This window comes from Mus caroli, unplaced genomic scaffold (genome assembly GCF_978045245.1).
Source record: "Mus caroli unplaced genomic scaffold, Mus_caroli_1 scaffold_7, whole genome shotgun sequence".
NCBI classification, from domain to species: Eukaryota; Metazoa; Chordata; class Mammalia; order Rodentia; family Muridae; genus Mus; species Mus caroli.
In genome coordinates this window covers 70,810,502-70,831,175 of record NW_028227262.1, presented here as the reverse complement: position 1 = coordinate 70,831,175, position 20,674 = coordinate 70,810,502, and the positions used below count along the sequence as shown (strand labels likewise).

Below are 20,674 nucleotides of genomic sequence, written 5' to 3'. Positions count from 1 at the left end.
ATCAAGCCACCCGCAAAACCTTCAGCCAAAACTTGTCTGGCCTACATGATGGACAGGGATGGTAATGGAGAAGAGAATGAATAAAAGGACAACCAATGATTTTCACAATTTGAGACTGGTCATTTGAGAGATGACAGCCCCTGACCCTGTTAATGATATGGTCATGCTTGCAGACAAGGACCTAACATAACTGTCTCCTGTGAGGCTTAAACTAGAAATGGGTAGAAGCGTTAGGATTTTAAATAAATTTATAAATATATACTTTCCCCAAGCTCTAAATATATCCATAAGAATATTAAATAAAATTTGATAAAAACAATCCACTCTAATCAAAGGACATAGTTTGTCAATCTGAATTATAACTGTAATGACACAGTATGAAAATCTTATGAAGATGCAATTTGGATATTCACATATCTATAGAATACATAGGATATATGAGTTGTATTGAAATATACAAATAGTTTCAAAAGAAAGTATGGAAAATATATGATAGAAATAAGCACAAAATGATTGAAATGTATTGATATAAGATTACCTAAGGTGTTATATCTGGAACACTAGCACACAAGTGGCCAAGTCAAGAAGGAAGATTCTATGATAAAGCTATTGCTATAGTATATAATATAAAATAAAATTTAATATAAAAATAAAATAGTATGTAATAATTGTCAAAAGTAGCCTCAAGCTGCAAGTGTCCATGTCTAAAAATCAAGCAGATTTCTAGGGTTTATGAATCAGAAGGGAGGAATCCATAAATTTATCTAGAGATATATCATAATGCCCACCATATTTTCATATACCTTTGTCAAATTTGACAGATTTATCTCAACTTTATATGGAAGTTAAACATAGGTAAAACATATTGAGACCAGAGTAGTTTCTTTGACTTTTTTTATTTGCTACCATCCCCTTTACTTTTCAAGTCTTGTCTTATAACTCTAGCTACCATGTAAAACACTGCATTGATTAAGAATAGAACAAGTATATTTTCTTTCCTGTGACTGCCTAAGGGGGGACAAGCCGGGAGCAGTGGAGCAGCTGGGACAGTGTCCTTTCTAACTCCATATGCAACCAGGAGCTGGAGTTGTTCCACAACTCTCTCTGCACAGATCCTGCCAGGGAGAGCTGGTCTCCAAGGAGTGCTGACATAGGCTTACAGGCCCAGAGGAGAGACAAGCTCAAGACAGAGACAGCAAGATAAACTAACACCAGAGATAAACAGATTGCAAAAGGCAAGCACAAGAACCTTACCAACAGAAATTTAGGCTACATGGCATCATCAGAACCCAGTTTTCCCACAACAGTAAGTCCTGGATACCCTAACATACCTGAAAAGCAAGAATTGGATTTAAAATAACATATCATGATGCCAATACAGGACTTTAAGGACACATATAACTTCCTTAAAGAAATACAGGAGAACACAAGAAAACAAGTAGAAGACCATAAAGAGGAAACACAAAAATCCCTTAAATAATTACAGGAAAACACAACCAAACAAGTGAAGGAATTGAACAAAACCATCCAAGATCCAAAAATGGAAGTAGAAACAATAAAGAAATCACAAAGGGATACAACTCTAGAGGTAGAAAACCTAGGAAAGAGGTCAAGAGTTATAAATGCAAGCATTACCAACAGAATACAAGAGATTGAAGAGATAATATCAGGTGCACAAGATACCATAGAAAACATTGACACAATAGTCAAAGAAAATGCAAAGTGCAAAAAGCTCCTAACCCAAAACATCCAGGAAATTCAGGACACAATGGGAAGACCAAATCTAAGGATAATAGGTATAGATGAAAATGAAGATTTTCACCTTAAAGGGCTGGTAAATATCTTCAACAAAATTATAGAAGAAAACTTCCCTAACCCAAAGAACGAGATGCCTATGAACATACAAGAAGCCTAGAGAACTCCAAATAGATTTGAGCAAAAAGGACATTCTTCCCATCACATGATAATCAAAATACCAAATAAACAAAACAAAGAAAGAATATTAAAAGTAGTAAGAGAAAAGGTCAAGTAACATATAAAGGCATGCCTATAAGCATTACACCAGACCATGAAAGCCAGAAGATCCTGGGCAGATGTCATACAGACTCGATGAGAAAACAAATGCCAGTCCATGCTACTATACCGAGCAAAACTCTCAATTACCATAGATGGAGAAACCAAGGTATTACATGACAAAACTAAATTAACACAATATTTTCCATTAATCCAGCCCTTCAAAGGATAATAAATGGAAAACTCCAACACAAAGAGGGAAACTACACATTAGAAATAACAAGAAAATAATCTTAAGAAACCAAATAGAAGATAGCCATGTAAACATTATTCTACATCTAACAACAAAAATAACAGGAAGCAATAATCACTTTTTCTCAATATCTCTTAATGTCAATGCACTCAGTTCCCCAATAAAAAGACTGATAAGTGGATATTAGCCCAGAAACTTAGAATACCCAAGATACAAGATACAATTTGCAAAACACATGAAACTCAAGAAGAACGAAGACCAAAGTGTGGACACTTTGCCCCTTCTTAGAATTGGGAACAAAACACCCATGGAAGGAGTTACAGAGACAAAGTTTGGAGCTGAGATGAAAGAATGGACCATCTAGAGACTGCCATACTCTGGGATCCATCCCATAATCAGCCTCCAAACGCTGACACCATTGCACACACTAGCAAGATTTTGCTGAAAGGACCCTGATATAGCTGTCTCTTGCAAGGCTATGCTGGGGCCTAGCAAACACAGAAGTGGATGCTCACAGTCAGCTATTGGATGGATCACAGGGCCTCCAATGGAGGAGCTAGAGAAAGTACCCAAGGAGATAAAGGGGTCTGCAATCCTATAGGTGGAACAACAATATGAACTAACCAATACCCTCCGGAGCTCATGTCTCTAGCTGCATATGTATCAGAAGATGACCTAGTCGGCCATCAGTGGAAAGAGAGGCCCATTGGTCTTGCAAACTTTATATGCCTCAGTACAGGGGAATGCCAGGACCAAGAAGTGGGAGTGGAGGGGAGGAGCTGGGGGGAGGACTTGAGGGACTTTTGGGGTAGCATTGAAAATGTAAATGAAGAAAACACCTAATTAAAAAAATAATGAAAAAAATAAAAGACTTAGACTAAGAGATTGGTTATGTAAACAGGACCCAACATTTTGCTGGATACAGGAAACCCACCTCAGTGACAAAGGCAGACACTACCTCACAGTAAAAGGCTGGAAAAAAAATTTCAAGCAAATGACCCCAAAAGACAAGGTGGAGTAGACATTCTAATATCGAATAAAATCGACTTTCAACCTAAAGTTATCAAAAAAGTCATGGAGGGACACCATACTCTTCAAATGTAAAATCTACCATGATGTTCTCTCAATAATTAAACATCTATCCTCCAAATGAAAGGGCACTCACATTCATAAAAGAAACTTTGCTAAATCTCAAAGCACACATTGCACCTCACACAATAATAGTGAGAGAGTTCAACATCCCAATCTCAGCAATGGACAGATCATGGAAACAGAATCTAAAGAGAGACACAGTGAAACTAACAGAAGTTATGAAACAAATGGATTTAAGAGATATCTACAGAACATTTTATCCTGAAACAAAAGGATATAACTTCTTCTTAGCACCTCATGGTATTTCTCAAAAACTGACCATATAATCAGTCACAAAACAGGCCTCAACAGATACAAGAAGACTGAAATAAACCCTTGCAACCTATCAGATCGCTATAGAGTAAGGCTGATCTTCAAAAACAGCATAAATATTAGAAAGCCCACATAGACGTGGAAGCTGAACAACACGCTACTCAGTGATAACTTGGTCAAGTAAGAAATAAAGAAAGAAATTAAGGACTTTTTAGAGTTTAATGAGAATGAAGTCACAACATACCCAAAGATATGGGACATAAAGAAAGCAGTCCTAAAAGGAAAACTCATAACTCTGAGTTCTTCCAAAAAGAAACTGGAGAGAGCATACACTAGCAGCTTGACAGCACACCTAAAATCTCTAGAACAAAAAGAAGCAAGTAGATCCAAGAGAAGGAGAAGGCAGAAAATAATCAAACTTAGGGCTGAAATCAACCAAGTAGGAAAAAAATTACATAGAATCAACCAAACCAGAAGTTGGTTCTTTGATAAAATCAACAACATAAATAAACCCTTAGTCAGACTAACCAGAGGGCACAGAGATAGTATCCAAATCAAGAAAGTCAGAAATGAAAAGGGAGACAGAACAATGGAAATGGAGGAAATCCAAAAATAATCATATCCTACTACAAAAGCCTACACTCCACAAAACTGGAAAATTTGAATGAAATGAATTATTTTCTAAACAGATACCAGATACAAATGTTACATCAATATCAGATAAATGATCTAAACAGTCCCATTGCCCCTAAATAAATAGAAGTAGTCATTAATAATCTCCCAACCAATAAAAAGCCTAGGATCAGATGGGTTTTGTGCAGAGTTCTATCAGACCCTCAAGGAAGACCTAACACCAATAGTTTTCAAATTATTCCACAACATAGAAACAAAAGGAATATGACCTAACTCGTTCTATGAAACCACGATTACTGTGATGCCTAACCCACACAAAGACCCACAAAGAAAAGGAATATTAGACAAATCTCCCTTATGAATATCAGTGGAAAAATACTCAATAAAATTCTTGTAAGCAGAATCGAAGAACACATCAAAGGGATCATCCATCATGTCCAAGTAGGCTTCATCCCAGAGATGTGGGGATGGTTCAATATATGGTAATCCATGAATGTAGTCCACTATATAAACAAACCCAAAGAAAAAATGCCACATGGTCATTTCATTAGATGCTGAGAAATTATTTGACAAAATCTAATACCCCTACATGATAAATGTCTTGGAAAAATCATGAATTCAAGGCTGATATCTAAACACGGTAAGAGTAATATACAGCAAACCAGTGGCCAACATCAAACTAAATGGAGAGAAACTTGAAGCAATCCCACTAAAATCAGGGACTAGACAAGGCTGTCCACTCTCTCCCTACCTGTTCAACAAAGTTCTTGAAATCCTTGCTAGTGCAATTAGACAACAAAGAGGTCAAAGGGACACAAATTGGAAAGGAAGAACTCAAAATATTACTATTTGCAGATGATATGATAGTATACTTAAGTAACCTCCCAAGTTTCCACCTGAGAACTCCTAAACCTGATAAACAACTTCAGCAAAGGGGCTGGATATAAAGTTAATTCAAACAAATCAGTAGCCTTCATCTACTCAGAGGATAAACAGGCTGAGAATGAAATTAGGGAAACAACCCCCTTCACAATAGTCACAAATAATATAAAATATCTTGGTGTGACTCTAACTAAATAAGTGAAAAATCTGTATGACAAGAATTTCAAGCCTCTGGAGAAAGAAATCAGAGAGGATCTCAGAAGATGGAAAGACCTCCCATGCTCATGGGTTGGTAGGATTAATATAGTAATAATGGCCATCTTGCCAAAAGTAATCTACAGATTCAATGCAATCCTCATCAAGATTCCAAATCAATTCTTCATAGAGTTAGAAAGAGCAATTTCCAAATTCACCTGGAATAACAAAAAAATCCAGGATAGGGAAAACTGTTCTCAACAATAAAAGAACCTCTGGTGGAATCACCATCCCTGACCTCAAGATGTTCTACCAAGCAATTGTAATAATACCTGCATGGTATTTGTACAGTGACAGGCAGGTAGACCAATGGAATAGAATTGAAGACCCAGAAATGAACCCATATGTCACCTGATCTTTGACAAAGGAGCATTTTCAACAAAGGTGCTAGCTCAACTTATAGTCAGCATGTAGAAGAATGTAAATTAATCCTTTCTTATCTCCTTGTACAAAGCTTAAGTCCAAGTAGATCAAGGACCTCCACATAAAACCAGATGTACTGAAACTAATAGAAAAGAAAGTGGTGAAAAGCCTCAAGCTCATGGGTACAGGGGCAAATTTCCTGAACAGAACATCAATAGCTTATGCTGTAAAATCAAGAATTGACAAATTGGACCTCATAAAATTGTAAGGCAAAGGACAGTGTAAATAGGACAAAATGGCAACCAACAAATTGGGAAAAGATCTTTACCGATCATACATCTGATAGAGAGCTAATATCCAATATGTATAAGAACTCAAGAAGTTAGACTCCAGAGAACCAAATAACCCTATCAAAAATGGGGTGCAGAGCTAAACAAAGAATTATCACCTGAGGAATATTGATTGAATGGATGAGAAGCACCTAAAGAAATGTTTAACATTTTTTGTCATCAGAGAAATGCAAATCAAAACAACCCTGAGATTCTACCTCACACCTGTCAGAATGGCTAAGATCAAAACCTCAAGTGACAGGAGATGCTGGTGAGGATTTGTCTCTCAAGACACGCATAAATGTAGGAATTCTAGCCAAACCCTTTGGACAGAAAAAAAAAGTTATAAGTGGGAAAATTTGAATTCAAATTATTTATGTGAGTTGATTAGATGCTATAATTAGAAAATTCTAGAAACTATACTGAAAGCAGTGTCTGAATAGAATTGTTCAACATACAAACTTAAGTGGCTTTCCTGTACCACAATAAATGACCTCATTGTAAATGAATAGGCAGATTTCTATTACAATTCTAACACAATTCCTTATAGACCATGAAAGGACATTTCTTAGCTTCATATAGAAAAAAATCAAGATAGCTAAAACAATCATGAACAATGAAATGACTTCGGGAGGTATCACCAACCAGATTTCAAGTTGTATACTATAGAGTGAAAGTAATAAAAATTGCATAGTATTGGCATAAAAATAGACATGTTGATCACTGGAACTTAATTGAAAATCCATATATAAATCCACAAACTTATGGACAGCTAATTTGTGGTAAAGAAGCCAGAAATACACATAGAAAAAAATGATAGTATCTTTAATAAATGGGCCTGGTTAAACTTTATGCCTTCATGTAGAAGAAGGCAAATAGGTCAGATTTTATCTTCCTGAGCAATACTCAAGTCCAAGAGTATCAAAGGTCTCAACATAAAACCAGACACACTGAACTTGATAGAAGAGAAAGTGAGGAATAACCATGAACACATTTGCACAAAATAAAACTTTCTGAACAGAATGCCTATAGTGAATGTGCTAAGATAAACCATTAATAAATGGGGCCTCATGAAAATAAAAAGTTTCTGTAAGGAAAAGTAAAATAGGATGAAGAAGGAACCTACAGCATTGGAAAATTCCTTTAAAAAAAACAATTCCATATTTGAAAAAGGACTAATGCCCAATATATACTGAGAACTGAAGAAATGAGATATTAAAAAATCAAATATTCCAATGAAGGGGTAGACATCTAAACAGAGAATTCTCAATAGAAGAATCACAAATGGTGGTTGAGAAACATTTAAAGAAATATTAAATGTTCTTAGCCACTAGGATAATGCAAACCAAAACTACTTTGAGCTTTCATCTTACACCTGTCTGAAAAGCTAACATCAATAATGTAAGTGCCAGCCCACGATGGAGAGGATGTGGAGCAAGAGGAATATTTCTCCATTATTCATGGGAGTGAAAGCTTGTATAACCACTCTGGCATTCAATATGACAGTTCCTTAGTAAATTGGGAATTTATCTACCTCATTGCTCATTTGTACTACTCTTGGGTTTATACTCAAAGGACACTCCATTTCACTGCAAGGACAGTTACTCAACTATGTTCATAGTGTCTTCATTCATAATAGCCAGAAACTAGAAACAACCTTGATGTTACTCAACTGAAGAATAGATAAAGCAAACATAGAAAAGTACACAATGGAGTATCATTCAACTGTTAGAAAAATAACATAATTAAAATTTCAGGCAAATGGATCAAACTAGAAAAAAAATCATCCTGAGTTGGGCAATCCAGACTCAAAAAGACAAACATGGATATGAGCTGTTAAATAGAAGGTAAGCACACTACAATCCACAGACCCAGAGAGGCTAAGTAATGGGGCGAGGGGGAGCTCTACCAGAGACACATAGATCTTTCTGGGAAGAAGAAATAGAATAGATTTTGCTTGTTGACAAGGGATGAGTGGGGATGGGAACAAGAGGGATCATTTCAAGAAGGGAGAGAAAGGAGAAATGCATATGGGAAGAAACAACTGGAATTGAAGAAGGGGATTTAGAGGGTGATATGAAAATGTAGTGCAGTAGAAATTCTCTAGAATCTATGAGGGTGACCCTAGGAAGGAGGTTGCCTAATAATGGATGCTATAAAGTATGAACTGGCTGTCATTTGTACACAGTCAAGGCTTCCAAGTGTTAGTGGGTTACATTCAGTTGGGTTGTTGACTGAGGGGATCCTGTGGAAATCCCTAAGCACTCCAGGCTAAGGCTTGGAATGAAAGTTGTTCCCTGAAAATTGACAATGGGCCCATAAACAAGGACAACATCCCTCTAGCTCATTGAACATAAAGAGGTCAATCTCTCACCTGCATGGAAACTTCACCCCTATGATCTAGTGTTTTTGGCATGGGAAAGTCCCCTGCAGGCTACTGGAAAAGAACCCTACACACCAACCCAGCCACAAAATGCTTCACATAAACCTGTCTTGCCTGCAAGTTTTGCTAGTGCAATGACGGTACATAACTTGTAAGAGTGGGCAATCAATGTCTATTTTAACTTGAGGCTCATGCCACAAGAAAGAGCCCATGTTCTATACGACCTGGGTGGCCAATGAACTGGAGACCAGATAGGCTTGAGAACAAACCATGGCTGAATATAAAATTAGTGAAATAATTTCTAACGATATCATCCTTCCTCTGGTAGCTGAGTAGGTGAAAAGTCCCACAGGTAGACATTGTGTGGAAAGAGCATAAATTGGCAGTCTCAATTACTTCCCTCGCCTCAGAGCTCAGGGGAACACAAAGAAGGCATGGAAGAAAGATTGTAAGAGTCAGGTTGTGTGGAGGGCAGAAGCAATAATATGGCGCAGTGGTTCAACATGGCAGGGGTTACAGAGTGAAGTGGCAAGCATGAGTCCTGAATGGATCTGCACTGGGTCCTCTGCATATATGTTATGGTTGTTGGCTTAGTGGGTTTTGTGGTACTTCTAACAGCCGGACAGGGGTGACTTTGACGCTAATGTCTGCTTTTGGGGCTCCTTTTCTCCTATTGCGTTGTCTTGCGCACCTTCCATATGATGATTTTTACCTTGCCTTACTGTACTTTGTTTTGTCATGTTGGTTGTTGTTTCTTGGAGACTGGATTTTTTTTAAATGGAGTGGGAATTGATCTGGTAGAGGACCTGAATTTTATAAGAAGCAGGCTGAGCAAGCCATGGGGCCAACCCAGTAAGCAGCACTCATTCATGGCCTTGACATCAGTTCCTGCTTCCAGGTTCTTGCTCTGTTTGAGTTCCTGATCTGAATTCCCTCATTGATGGAAATGGAAGCTTAAATAAACCCTTTCCTGCTTCCTCCACCTCCTAGAACAGAAAAAATAACCAAATAAATCCACTAATAATAATCTTTTAAAAAATTATATAATAATAAACTCAAACAAGCTCACTGAAATGAAAATTATAAGGCATTGAAGAAAATTGAAAATAAAATCTCTATTATCTTAACATTAAATATGAAATATATTGTAAATAATTATGATACTTGAAACCCTTTTTGTTAAGAGAGTGTACAGACATGAAATTAAATTTACTTATTACCATAAATAATGAAATGTCATATTTGTTATTATAAAATGACATAGATGTGGGAGGAAGCTTTAGATAACCCTTTTTACAGTCTCTTACTTGTGGTTCACCTTGAATAGTCACCAGGGTAGAAGAAGAAAGTCTGTCACCTATCACTAGAAAAGGGAGCTGGAATCACTACCCAGTCAAGGTCTAGCAAAATATCCCAATAAATGGAGAACAGACTGTTCAAGGCAGCTCAGGCACTAAGAACCACATAGGGATAACACAGGGAGAAGCTGGCACAGTGAGATTCTCTTCCAGGCAGAGATAGACTGTAGAAAGATAACTACAAGCAAAACAAACTTTTCTTGAGGCCGAGTTGGATTTCCCTTGTGTTTTACATGTTTTCAGATGTCCAGTTCTCACGATTCATAGATGCAGAGGGAGCAAAACATGACTTCTAGGAAAGTGTGTAAATGGAAGATGAAGTAGCCAAGAAAGGAATAGAGAATGTTCACTGGGAAACAATGAATATTCATAGGAGGGGAAAACGAGGAAAAATGCAGTCAGAAACAGAGGGCAGAGTTCCTTTCATTGGTGGTGCACCTTAGCTATTTATTTTACCCCAAATAAATGAAAAGCACCAATCAGGCTTATATAGAGTCTGATGGTGGCTGATGAGGATGGTAAAAAGATGATCAAATCTCTTTGCATTGAATATAGCAGAAATCCCTGGACAGTTTTGCTATATTGTAAATAATCTATATAGGAACTTTTATCTTTACATTTTATAATATAGTAAGGGCAATATCTACTTTAAGGGCCCAGCCACCAATTCTCCAAACACACACACACACACACACACACACACACACACACACATACACACACACTCCACACACACACACACACACACACACACACACACACTCCACACACACACACACACTCCACACACACACACACACACTCCACACACACACACACACTCCACACACACACACACACACACACACACACACACACACACTCCACACACACACACACACACACACATACACATACACACACACACATACACACACATGTGGTGTGAATATACACATATAAGTTTAATAAATAAAATATTTAATAACATTCTAATAAGCAGGCAGTTATTTATTGAATCTCTTTATTGTTTTCATGAAGTTCTGTTGCTGCAGGATGGCTGTTTTTGCAACAGCACACTTGTGACCTTTGCCATTTTGCAGACCTTTCATATTCTTCTTAATAAGTAAGTCACATCTCAATCCATGCTATTCTTTTTAAAATTTTATCTTTTTATTAAATCTTTTACTTATTTACATTTCAAATATTATCCCCTTTCCCCATTTCCCCTCTGCAAACCTCTTATCCCATACCCCATCCCACACCCCTGCTTCTATGAGGGTGCTTTCCCCCATCCATCCATTCTCAACTCACTACCCAGCCATTCCCCTATACTGCGGCATCGAGCCATCACCAGACCAAGGACCTCTCTTCACACCTATGCTAGAAAAGTCCAACCTCTGCTACATATGTGGCTGGAGCCATGGGCCCCTCCATGTGTACTCTTTGGCTAGTGGTTTAGTACTTGTGATGGTTTGTATATTCTTGGACCAGGTAGGGGCACCATCTGGAGGTGTGGCTTTATTGGAATAGGTGTGTCACTCTGGGTGTGGGCTTAAGACCCTCAGCCTAGTTGCCTGGAGGTCAGTCTTCCACTAGCAGCCTTTGGATGAAGACATAGAACTCTTAGCTCCTCCTGCACCATGCATGCCTGGATGCTGCCATGCTCCCATCTTGATGATAATGGACTGAACCTCTGAACCTGTAAGCCAGCCCCAATTAAATGTTGTTTTTATAAGACTCGCCTTGGTCATGGTGTCTGTTCACAACAGCAAAACCCTAACTAAGACAGTTCTTGAGAGCTCTGTGGGGTCTGATTGTTTGATGTTCTTCTTATGGAGTTGCAAACCTCTTCAGCTACTTCCCATGCTTAATCCAATGGTTGACTGTGAGCATCCCCAGGTGTATTGGTCAGGCTCTGACAGAGCCTCTCAGAAGTCAGCTATATCAGGCTCCTGTCAGAAAGCATTTCTTGGCATCCATGATAGTGCCTGCATTTGGTGACTGCATATGGGGTGGATCCCCAAGTGGATCAGTCTCTGTATGGCCTTTCCTTCAGTCTCTGCTCCACACTTTGTCCCCAATATTTTTTTTAGACAGGAGCAGTACTGGGCTTAATATTTTGGGACAAGTGGGTGGCCCCATCCCCTAACCGGGGCCCTTGCCTAAACTCTGGATATGGTCTCTACAGTTCCCTCCCCTTTGTTGAGCATTTCAGCTAATTTCTTTGCCTTGGGTCCTGGGAGCCGCTTGCTGGAATCTGGGATTTTCTGGAGACTTCCTCCATTTCCCCATTTCCCATTGCTATTTAGCTCACTTATTATTTTACTAAAAAACTTAGGATGAAATTTAGGTGACTTGCAAACTTTTGCGTAAACTTTGAGTAAAGATGTTGCTTTAAGGGCAATATGCTTTCTAGAAATGCTTCTATTTCAGCAATGTCACTTGAGGATTATTTCCAAATTCTGAAGAGCAAAAGAGCAGTTAATAGATTTAATAGATGTCTTAAAGAATGGCACAAAAATCAATCATTCCTGTACTGAACAGTGAATTTATACCTAAAATATATAAACATATGAAGAATTAAATCCCAGAAATGCCCAAATTCAACAAATAAATAGACAAGTGAAAAACAGAGACATTTTCCCAAAGGACCAGGTCCAGTGGCTAGTAGATACATTTAAAAATGTTCAACATCCCTAAGCTTTGGGGAAATGCAAAGCAAGTTACATTAAGATGCTTTCTGACTTCTGCCAGAATGACTATCATTAAAGGAGCAATAGCTGTGCTGACACAACAGAATGATATTTGCAGAGCATAATACTAGAGTGACAGGACTGAGATTGATTGCTATATACTATCGAATTGCCTGTGTATTCATTAGTTAAATTGTTATCATTTACAAAGCACATTGGTCTAAGAACAGGGAAATAGAGAACAATGCCTAGAAATTTATCTCATTCTATGTTCAAAGATAAAAGGGTTACTCATTCTTTCCTGGAGGCTTACGGTAGAAAACTCAGATGGCAAATTTAAGGAACTAGTTTCATTAAGGATGGGAAATGTTGTCTTTATAGAATGCAACCTTCTAAGCAGTACTGCCTTTTATTGAAAAAAAATGTTCTACTTTTTGTTGTTTTTGCTGCTGTCCTTATAAATTTCACTCATATTCAAACCATCTTATGATTATCTGGAATTACTCTATTCTTGGCAAATTCTATCATTTATTACAGATATTTAATATGTCTCACACAAACCTCTACAGTTCATTTTGCATAAGGCTGAAGCTTCTGGACAAGTGTGGTCAAAGATGCTGATCCCTGAGAAAGCATGTTCTTAGAAGAAACAAAATAAGTATAACTATGATTAAAATCAGTATCAGGCTTTTCATTCTCTTCAGAATGAAGTATTTCAAATAGGACAGTCACTGTAGTTGTCCCTTCAAAACAACAATATAAGCAAGAATGAAATTATTTAATTTTCAGGAGCATGTGTAGAATATGACACCAATGTATTAAATGAAGTAAGTTAGAGATGGAGAAGCAGATATTATGTTCTCTGACATACATAGGACCTACATTTTAGATGTGCACACATACACACATGCAGGTGTGTGTGTGTGTGTGTGTGTGTGTGTGTGTGTGTGTGTGTAACACAATATAAAACACAAGTACTACTGTTTGAGAAGATGAAGGAAGTGAGTGGAATGAGCAGGAGAGGGTAATGGCGACTGACTACTGTCAAAATACATGATGCACTTTTACAAAAATGTTACTGTAAAACTCATTGGTTTTCATATTATTTCTCAACATTGCTTCTAATTTAAACATTTTGAAATTTGTGTTTTTTTAATACATATGTTACATAGTTGGGACTATTAACAAAAAGAATTTTTGTTAGAAAAATGTGAACAGAGGGTATTTCTTTTTTTTTTTTTTTTTGAGATCTGCATACTATCTCGGGTACTTGTGAAAATGCTTCACAGCAATGGTAAGTTTCTTAGCTAAACACTGACTTTTGCATGTGCTGTTTCAAGTACATCATTTGAAAGGTTTCCGATGCCTAGAACTCTCTCCTGCCACCATTCAAAGATTGATTCTAGGTAACTCTAAAATCTTACTTGACAAACACAAGCTCACTTTTGCTATATGCCAACCTTATTGCTTAAGAATTATTTTAAAAATGGAGGAGGATTCTCCCCGTTTTAGTCTTTGATTGAAGAGGAAAATATACCCAATGAAAAAGAATCAACACAGGATCAGGAAAACAGATGGCTTCACAGGAGACTGTCAGCCCCAGATGGATCAATAAGTGAAGTTCAAAGAGTTGAGACTTAGCACTTTTCTCAGACAATAGGATAGGAGAGAACATGGCTATGTAATCTAAAGTTCGCACTGTTTTCCTCACTGTCTCAAGCAGGTGTCCACCACATCATACCCTCCTGTAACTGCCTCTCTTGTCCCTGCCCACACAGAACGCCCGGCTCTGGAGTACATAGGGCTTTCCTCTGTTCCTTTCCCAATTACCCTTTTTAAGTTTCTGGAAGTACTCTGTTCCCACATAGGTTGTCCAGGAACGCGGGAACTGGGCACTTGTTTGCTTCTGGAGAATGATAAAAATTGATCTTTAACCTGGGAAATTTGCCAACTTATTTCTGGGAAAAGAACCACATCTGTGACTGTTCCCAGGGTGTATCAGAAAGGGACTGTGACTACTGCCAGGTTTTGTGAGTCAGGGACCCACACAGACTTTCTGACATTTCTTGCTCCTCCCATTTTTCACCCATCCTAGATTTTCTATTCATCCCTGATGTATATAAAAGGCCTACCTTTTCCTTTCCTGACAAGACACCTTGGTCTCAGCCTGCAGGTAAGTACTTTTTATAGAAAGGCATTTGAAACATGTTAGTCTCCTTATATCTGAGGATCACAACAAGGGAATTTTTATATAGACGCTACTAGGAATGATGTCTCAGATGGGCCACAGGTGCCTTTGACATTCAACATTCAGGGTCTATATGATTCACTGGGGAGAAGTATTTAAGCATGTCGGGTTGTTAGGCAGCCTTCCCTGTACTGAGAATTAATGAGCAAAGAGGCCTTGAAAAGGATCAAGTGTGTTAACTGCAGAGTTTTCTTCTGTGTTTTTAATAGAGATTGTTGAGCAAAAGACAGTCTGCTGCTTAGTATGGCTAGGAATGCCTACTTTATCCTGCTCTCATGCCTGATCGTCCTGTCTCCAAGCCAAGGTGAGCACTTTTACCTAGATTATGAATTCAGAAATTATCACCCAAAGCTATCACCCTATCCCTATCAACATGATGCACTTGAAGAAAGGCAGAAGCAATGTCAGTCATGGCTTAATCTTTACTACTTCTCTAATTCCTTCTCTTTTGGAATTTTGAGGTGAAATTTGAAACTACCTCATATCTATGTCCACTGAAGTTTGATTTGTTCTTCTGTATAATTTTAGATCTTATTAAAGGTTTAAGAAGGCATGTGGGAATAATCAGGATAAGGAAGCAAGGGGATTCCTGTGTAGGGAAAGGTGCCAGTTAGAAGTAATTAAATAAATTTCACAGTTCAACTCATTCTGAATTCTTGTCTTAAGGAATGAGAGATGAGAGAGCAAGGATGCAGGGAATGGAGTAGGTAGCCATCCCAAGTCTATTCTGTATCCAAGGTCCTACCGAAAAACTCTACCAGTTGGCTCATCTTCTAGCCTTATCCAGTCCTGAGCATATCCTTTAACCATTTTGTTTCCACAGGCCAGGAGGCTGAAGATGACCTGCCATCTGCCAGGATCAGTTGCCCAGAAGGTTCCAATGCCTACAGCTCCTATTGTTACTATTTCACTGAAGACCGTTTAACTTGGGCTGATGCAGATGTGAGCAAGTAGGGAAATGTGTGGGAGGGCTGCATCTGAACTTAGCTGCCACTGAGCCTCCTTCATGTCTTCAGAAGCTTCATTAGCTCACCATTGACACATCATTGGGAGCACAGAGTCTATTACTTAAAACTTCTTTCTCCATTGAGTAATCTTCTTCTCTTCCACTCACACAGCTTTTTTGCCAGAACATGAATTCAGGCCACCTGGTGTCAGTTCTCAGTCAGGCTGAGGGCAACTTTGTGGCCTCTCTGATTAAGGAGAGTGGTACTACAGATGCCAATGTCTGGACTGGACTCCATGATCCCAAAAGGGTGAGTATGTGGCCTCTTTCTCTCCTAAGACAGCAATATTTCTAAAGATCTTAGACCATGTGGGGCCATTGCAGGTAGATGTGAAGATGGCCAAAAGGCTCAGCTCCTTAGCATTCCTTTCATTCATGAACAGTATAATTCTATTTCAAGGACACTAGGTGTGTGAGCCCTACTATTACCTGTCTGGGTAATCTCTGAGTTAGAGAGAAATGCTTTGCAAGTGAGGCAAGAGCAGAGAATCTACTATCCGTATACTAGTAGTCAATGGTGTTCCCAGTTATGAAATAAAAGCTTCTTTTTGTGCCTCCAGAAGGAAAAAGTAGGAACCACTTTTTGTAATGAGTAGTTATAAATTCTGTACTGAAGATCTAACATTTTTTGGTACAGAAGAAAACTTGGACATTATATTTAAAAGTGAAGCTTAGAGCAAAATCCATGATACCTCATGAAATTCAGAATGGTGGTTTGGTTCATTCTTCAAACTTTTTGTTGCTGTTTTTGTTTTTGATTGTTTGGTTGGTTGTTTTTTGGGGTTTTTTATTTTCATTTTTTGATTTTTTACTGCTTGTTTTCAAGCATCCACATAAGACAGGCTCTTTCACTACTTTCTAATTTGCAGATGCTTTTATCTTACCCCTTCTTTTGCAGAATCGTCGCTGGCACTGGAGCAGTGGGTCTCTGTTTCTCTACAAATCCTGGGCAACCGGGTCTCCTAACAGTTCCAATCGTGGCTACTGTGTATCTCTGACTTCAAACACAGGTGAGAGACAAAGAATCCCCATGCTGCTGTTTTCCTTTGTTCAGGTCTTGGGATGGAGTAGGACTGGGTCTGGGACAAGAGGCAGAGGAATTCTACATTTAAGAAATGGAAGACTGTCTCCTTCATTTCTTATCCTGAGTCTTAAGGTTTGACTTTTCCCACTTGGTTTGTAGGATACAAGAAATGGAAGGATGACAACTGTGATGCCCAATACTCATTTGTCTGCAAGTTCAAAGGCTGAAGTCACCTGAAAAAAATAGTCATATAAAGCAAAATTGAAAATACTATAGAGTCAGAAATTAAATTGGACCATCTATCAAAAGCAAATTAGATCCTCTCTTCCTGGAGAAGGCATTCTTACTTCACTGTACTACGGTACCTTTATTTCCATTATTTTCTGGAAATTTGAACAACTGAAATAAAAATACCTTCACAATGTTGCATATTTTGAATCAGTTATGTACACCAATCACAAATTTTCCTCTGGGATAGAAGAGAGTCTAGAATTCTCAGGCTTTCTTTGATAAGGAGGTGTTTTAAACTCTGTTCACATGCATGTCAGTTTATGAGCCTGTTGTCAATATAGTTGGGTGAATGCATAAAATTTCTATCTAAAATCTACAAGTGTGAATGGTGTTTATGAGAATTATTAGAGTTTGGAGCCTGAATACCTGGTCTGTCTTGGTATTCTGGAGGGATTTACACAGTAATATTGTAAGGGAACTTTTTTTCTTTGCTCAGTTAAGCAAATTAAAGCCATAATCAACATGTCAGGAGAATTCTTGGGTCTAGAAGAGTTAAGGAATCGGTCATAGAAAAATTTGAGTCCTGGAAGCCTATAATTAATGTTAAATGACAATCTTTAAATTACTGAATCAATGAATTTATAAAGAATGACCCAAATAAAATATAGTCATACTTAATTGACTCTATAAATATATAAAATTCTGAAGTATTAAGGGTTAAGATTAAAAAAAACAACAACAACAACACTTTTTCAGAGAACCAACTGAATCCCAAACATTGACTACCATTCCAGTACATTTAGATATAATTTGTCAAATCAATACAAAGAGAACAGATTCAGGTTATCAGTCTGAGTCATAGCAATGACTACAACACAAGAAAAACAAAACTACAAGCCTTGCTTATATTACAGACAAATAGCTTGAAGACAAAATGATGGGAAATCTATAGTTCCTATATAACCATGAAAGCATCTACATAGCTCTAGTGGAATGGTGTCACATACTCAGACCCTTAGTTCTTGGGAAACTGAGGCAGGAGAATTGCAAGTTACAGGTCAGATTGTGTATATAAGCTTCAGGTCAGCCTGGCATAAGTAGTCAGTTCTTGTCTGATTAAAAGCAAACATCCAAAGTATCCTAGACACAGTAGTCTTTTAAATGTACCTTGACATTATTTCTACTTATGTGTGTATGGTTTTATTTGGGGCTAGGAGTTGTGTGACCATGTGTGTAAGTACTGCAAGAAGGTGGGGGCATCGGGTCCCCTGGAGCTGTAGTTCCAGGTGATTCTGATTTGCCAGACATGGGTGCTGGGAATCAAATGTGGAACCTGCATAAGTAAATTACATGCTTTAAACTGCTCAGCCATTTCTCCAGACCTTTATCAGTTTCTAAAAGACGATTGTTTGATTTTGATAAAATAATTAATGCTTTGAAAGTTAAAATTATTAACCAGTATACATAAACATGGACACACAAAATAAATACAGCACACATGGTAAAAATTGTAATATGTAGCTAATTCAGCAATCAAAGTTGCAGATTTCAATATACCATAACATATAATGTTAAGAGAGCTAATGTTAAGGGTAATACACTTAAAAAACTATATCAGCTGTTCTCAACCTGTGAGGCTCAAGCATTCTGGGGCTGGATCAATAGACATTTTTCACAGGTGCATCATATCAGATATACTGCATATAAGATTTACACTAAGACTTATAACAGTAGCAAAATTACAGCTATTAAGTGGCAATAAAGATAAATTTATCTTTGGAATCATCATAGCATGAAGAATGTTAATTAAAGGTCACTTCATTGGTAGGTTGAGAACCACTGCTCTTAATCATCTGCACAGCCAACAGAGCCATGTTTCCCTTCACCTAGCAGCAAGACACTACATCTGAACTCTGGAAACATGAAACACCATCATGAAAGCAATTTAGTTGATAGTTTAGTCCCTGGGAGTTCTGGGGTTCTTGTTGGTTGATATTGTTGTTCTTCCTATGGGGTTGTGAAACCCTTCAACTCTTTCAGTCCTTTCTCTAACTCCTCTATTGGGGACCCCACGCTCAGTCCAATGGTTGGCTGCTAACATCTGCCTCTGTATTTGTAAGGCTCTGGAAGGGCCTCTCAGGAGTTAAGTATATCAGGTTCCTTTCAGCATGCACTTCTTGGCTTCTACAATAGGGTCTGGATTTGGTAACTGTATATGGGATGACTCTCCAGGTGGGACAGTCTCTGGGTGGCCTTTCCTTCAATTTCTTCTCTACACTTTATCTCTACATTTGTTCCTGTGAGTATTTTGTTCTCATTCTAAGAAGGACCAAAGCACCTATACTTTGGTCTTCTTTCTTATTGAGCTTCATGTGGTTTGTGAATTTTATCCTGGTTATTTGGATCTTTTGGGCTAATATTCACTTATCAGTGAGTGCATACCATGTGCATTGTTTTGTGACTGGGTTACTTCACTCAGGATGATATTTTCTATTTCTAACCATTTGCCCAAGAATTTCATGAATTCATCATTTTTTTAATAGCTGAGTAGTAATCCATTGTGTAATGTACCACATTTTCTGTATCCATTCCTCTGTTGAGGGACATGTGGGTTCTTTCCAGGTCCTGGCTATTATAAATATGGCAGCTATGACCATAATGGAGCATGTGCCCTTATTACATGTTGGAACATTCTCAGGGTATATGCCCAGGAGTAGTATTGCTGAATCTTCTGGTAGTACTATGTTCAATTTTCTGAGGAATTGACAAACTGATTTCCAGAGTAATTGTACCAGCTTACAATCCCACCAACAATGGAGGAGTGTTTACCTTTCTCCACATCCTCACCAGCATCTGCTGTCATCTAAGGTTTTCATCTTAGCCATTTTGAATGGTGTGAGGTGGAATCTCAAGGTTTTGATTTGCATTTCCCTAATGACTAAGGATGTTGAACACAACAAAGGAGTACACGTGGCTCCAACTGCATATGTAGTTGTGGATGGCCTTTTCATGTATCAATGTGAGGATAGGTCCTTGGTCATAGGAAAGCTCAATAGGTGCCCCAGTGTAGGGAAATCGAGGGTGGGGAGGTGTGAGTGGGTGGGTTGGTGGAGGAATACCCTAATAGAAGCAGGTGGAGGGAGGGTGTGATAGGGTGTTTCCAGGAGTGAGGGAAACTAGGAAAATGGATAACATTTGAAATGTAAATAAAGAAAAGATCTAAATTTAAAAGAATGAAAGAAAGAAAGAAGAAAGAGACAGACACAGAGAGAGAGACACAGAGAGAGAGAGAAAGGAAGGAAGGAAAGAAGGAAGGAAGGAAGGAAGAAAGGAAGAAAGAAAGAAAGAAAGAAAGAAAGAAAGAAAGAAAGAAAGAAAGAAAGAAAGAAAGAAAGAAAGAAAGAACAATTTAGTGGAAGAAGAGGCATGTTCTAAGATAACATGGATTTGGCAAGTGTGAACATGAGCTTCTGGGCTTTCTATCTATCACATAGTGAGGGCAGATCTCACAGGGCCTTCCCACTTACTGTTTATCTATCGGCAACTAAGAGCATCTGGGAGAGGAGGTGTGTATCATTGAGCTGGAAACCCAGTGAAAGATTCACCAGGCTTAGTTT

At 38.1% G+C, this 20,674-nt stretch overlaps 1 protein-coding gene across 1 annotated transcript; it reads left to right on the top strand.

Annotated features, from left to right (window-relative positions):
• Positions 1 to 15,020: 15,020 nt before the first annotated feature.
• LOC110296973 (lithostathine-1) lies at positions 15,021 to 17,356 on the top strand. The gene is made up of 5 exons (XM_021165775.3): positions 15,021 to 15,100; positions 15,620 to 15,738; positions 15,915 to 16,052; positions 16,701 to 16,812; positions 16,986 to 17,356. Exons 1-5 carry the CDS (start codon positions 15,040 to 15,042, stop codon positions 17,051 to 17,053), a joined length of 498 nt encoding a protein of 165 aa, XP_021021434.1. The 5' UTR covers positions 15,021 to 15,039; the 3' UTR covers positions 17,054 to 17,356.
• The last annotated feature ends 3,318 nt before the right edge of the window (positions 17,357 to 20,674 follow it).